At 59.3% G+C, this 911-nt stretch overlaps 1 protein-coding gene across 1 annotated transcript in view; it reads left to right on the top strand.

Annotated features, from left to right (window-relative positions):
* The first annotated feature begins 6 nt into the window (after positions 1 to 6).
* Positions 7 to 911, top strand: part of kcnk13a (potassium channel, subfamily K, member 13a) — a 54685-nt gene continuing 53780 nt past the window's right edge. Inside the window, exon 1 of the mRNA XM_043698453.1 lies at positions 7 to 408. Coding sequence (XP_043554388.1) covers positions 75 to 408 — 334 coding nt within the window. The 5' untranslated portion in view covers positions 7 to 74. The remainder of the gene's footprint in view (positions 409 to 911) is intronic.

Genomic DNA, 911 nt, shown 5'->3' with positions numbered 1-911 from the left:
CTCCACCTGTCCCTCTCCCCCTCCCCGTCTCTCCCCCCCCTGCCTCCCCCCTGCCCGCAGTGCCGCAGCCCGGGATGTTTGCCCGGGATTCCCGGTGTGGTTGTTGCCCCCTGAATGAGGAGAACGGGCGCCTGGTGCTGCTGGCGGCCCTATTGGCGGTGTACCTGGTGTGCGGGGCAGCGGTGTTCTCGGCCATCGAACAGCCCAAGGAGCGGGAGGCACAGCGCCGCTGGCTCCACGCCCAGAGCAACTTCAGCCGCCGCTACAACATCAGCGGCACCGAGCTCCGCCGCTTCCTGCGGGACTATGAGCAGGCCAATGTGGCGGGAGTCCGGGTGGATGAGACCCGGCCCCGATGGGACTTCACCGGCTCCTTCTACTTCGTGGGAACCGTGGTCTCTACAATCGGTAAGGAAGGAAAGGGGGGGCTCTCACCGCGGCTTCCAAATTAGCACCTTCCCGGGAGCTGGCCAACTCCTTCTTAAAGTTTAATCGTAAAGTTTGCCGCGGCCCAGGACCAGTCTCCCTCTCTCTGTGTGGGAACAATTTACTGCAGGGGCTGGAGTCTGTCCTGGAAACAACAAATATTGGAGGTCACAGCGGGTCAACCAGCATCCAAACACAGAGAGAGCAAGAGAGAGAGAGAGAGAGAGAGAGCTAACATTCAGAGTCCAGATGTCTCTCCGTCAGAGCTGAAGTGATGCTATAGTTTGGGGAGGACGGGGTGGGTCTAGTGGCGAAAAGATGTTGCTAGTTCAGATTAAGTGATCGGAAAGTGAGGATGGATGAGCTGTGCTGTGGCTTCTGCCAGACTTGTAAGAAGAGGGGAGAGGTCTCCCTCTCTCCTCCCTCTCCGTCACTCTCTCTCTCCTTCTGTCACTCGCTGTCTGTCTCCCTCTCTCTCTCTCTCT

The sequence above is a fragment of the Chiloscyllium plagiosum genome, chromosome 10, assembly GCF_004010195.1.
Source record: "Chiloscyllium plagiosum isolate BGI_BamShark_2017 chromosome 10, ASM401019v2, whole genome shotgun sequence".
NCBI classification, from domain to species: Eukaryota; Metazoa; Chordata; class Chondrichthyes; order Orectolobiformes; family Hemiscylliidae; genus Chiloscyllium; species Chiloscyllium plagiosum.
This window is presented reverse-complemented; position numbering and strand designations above follow the sequence as displayed.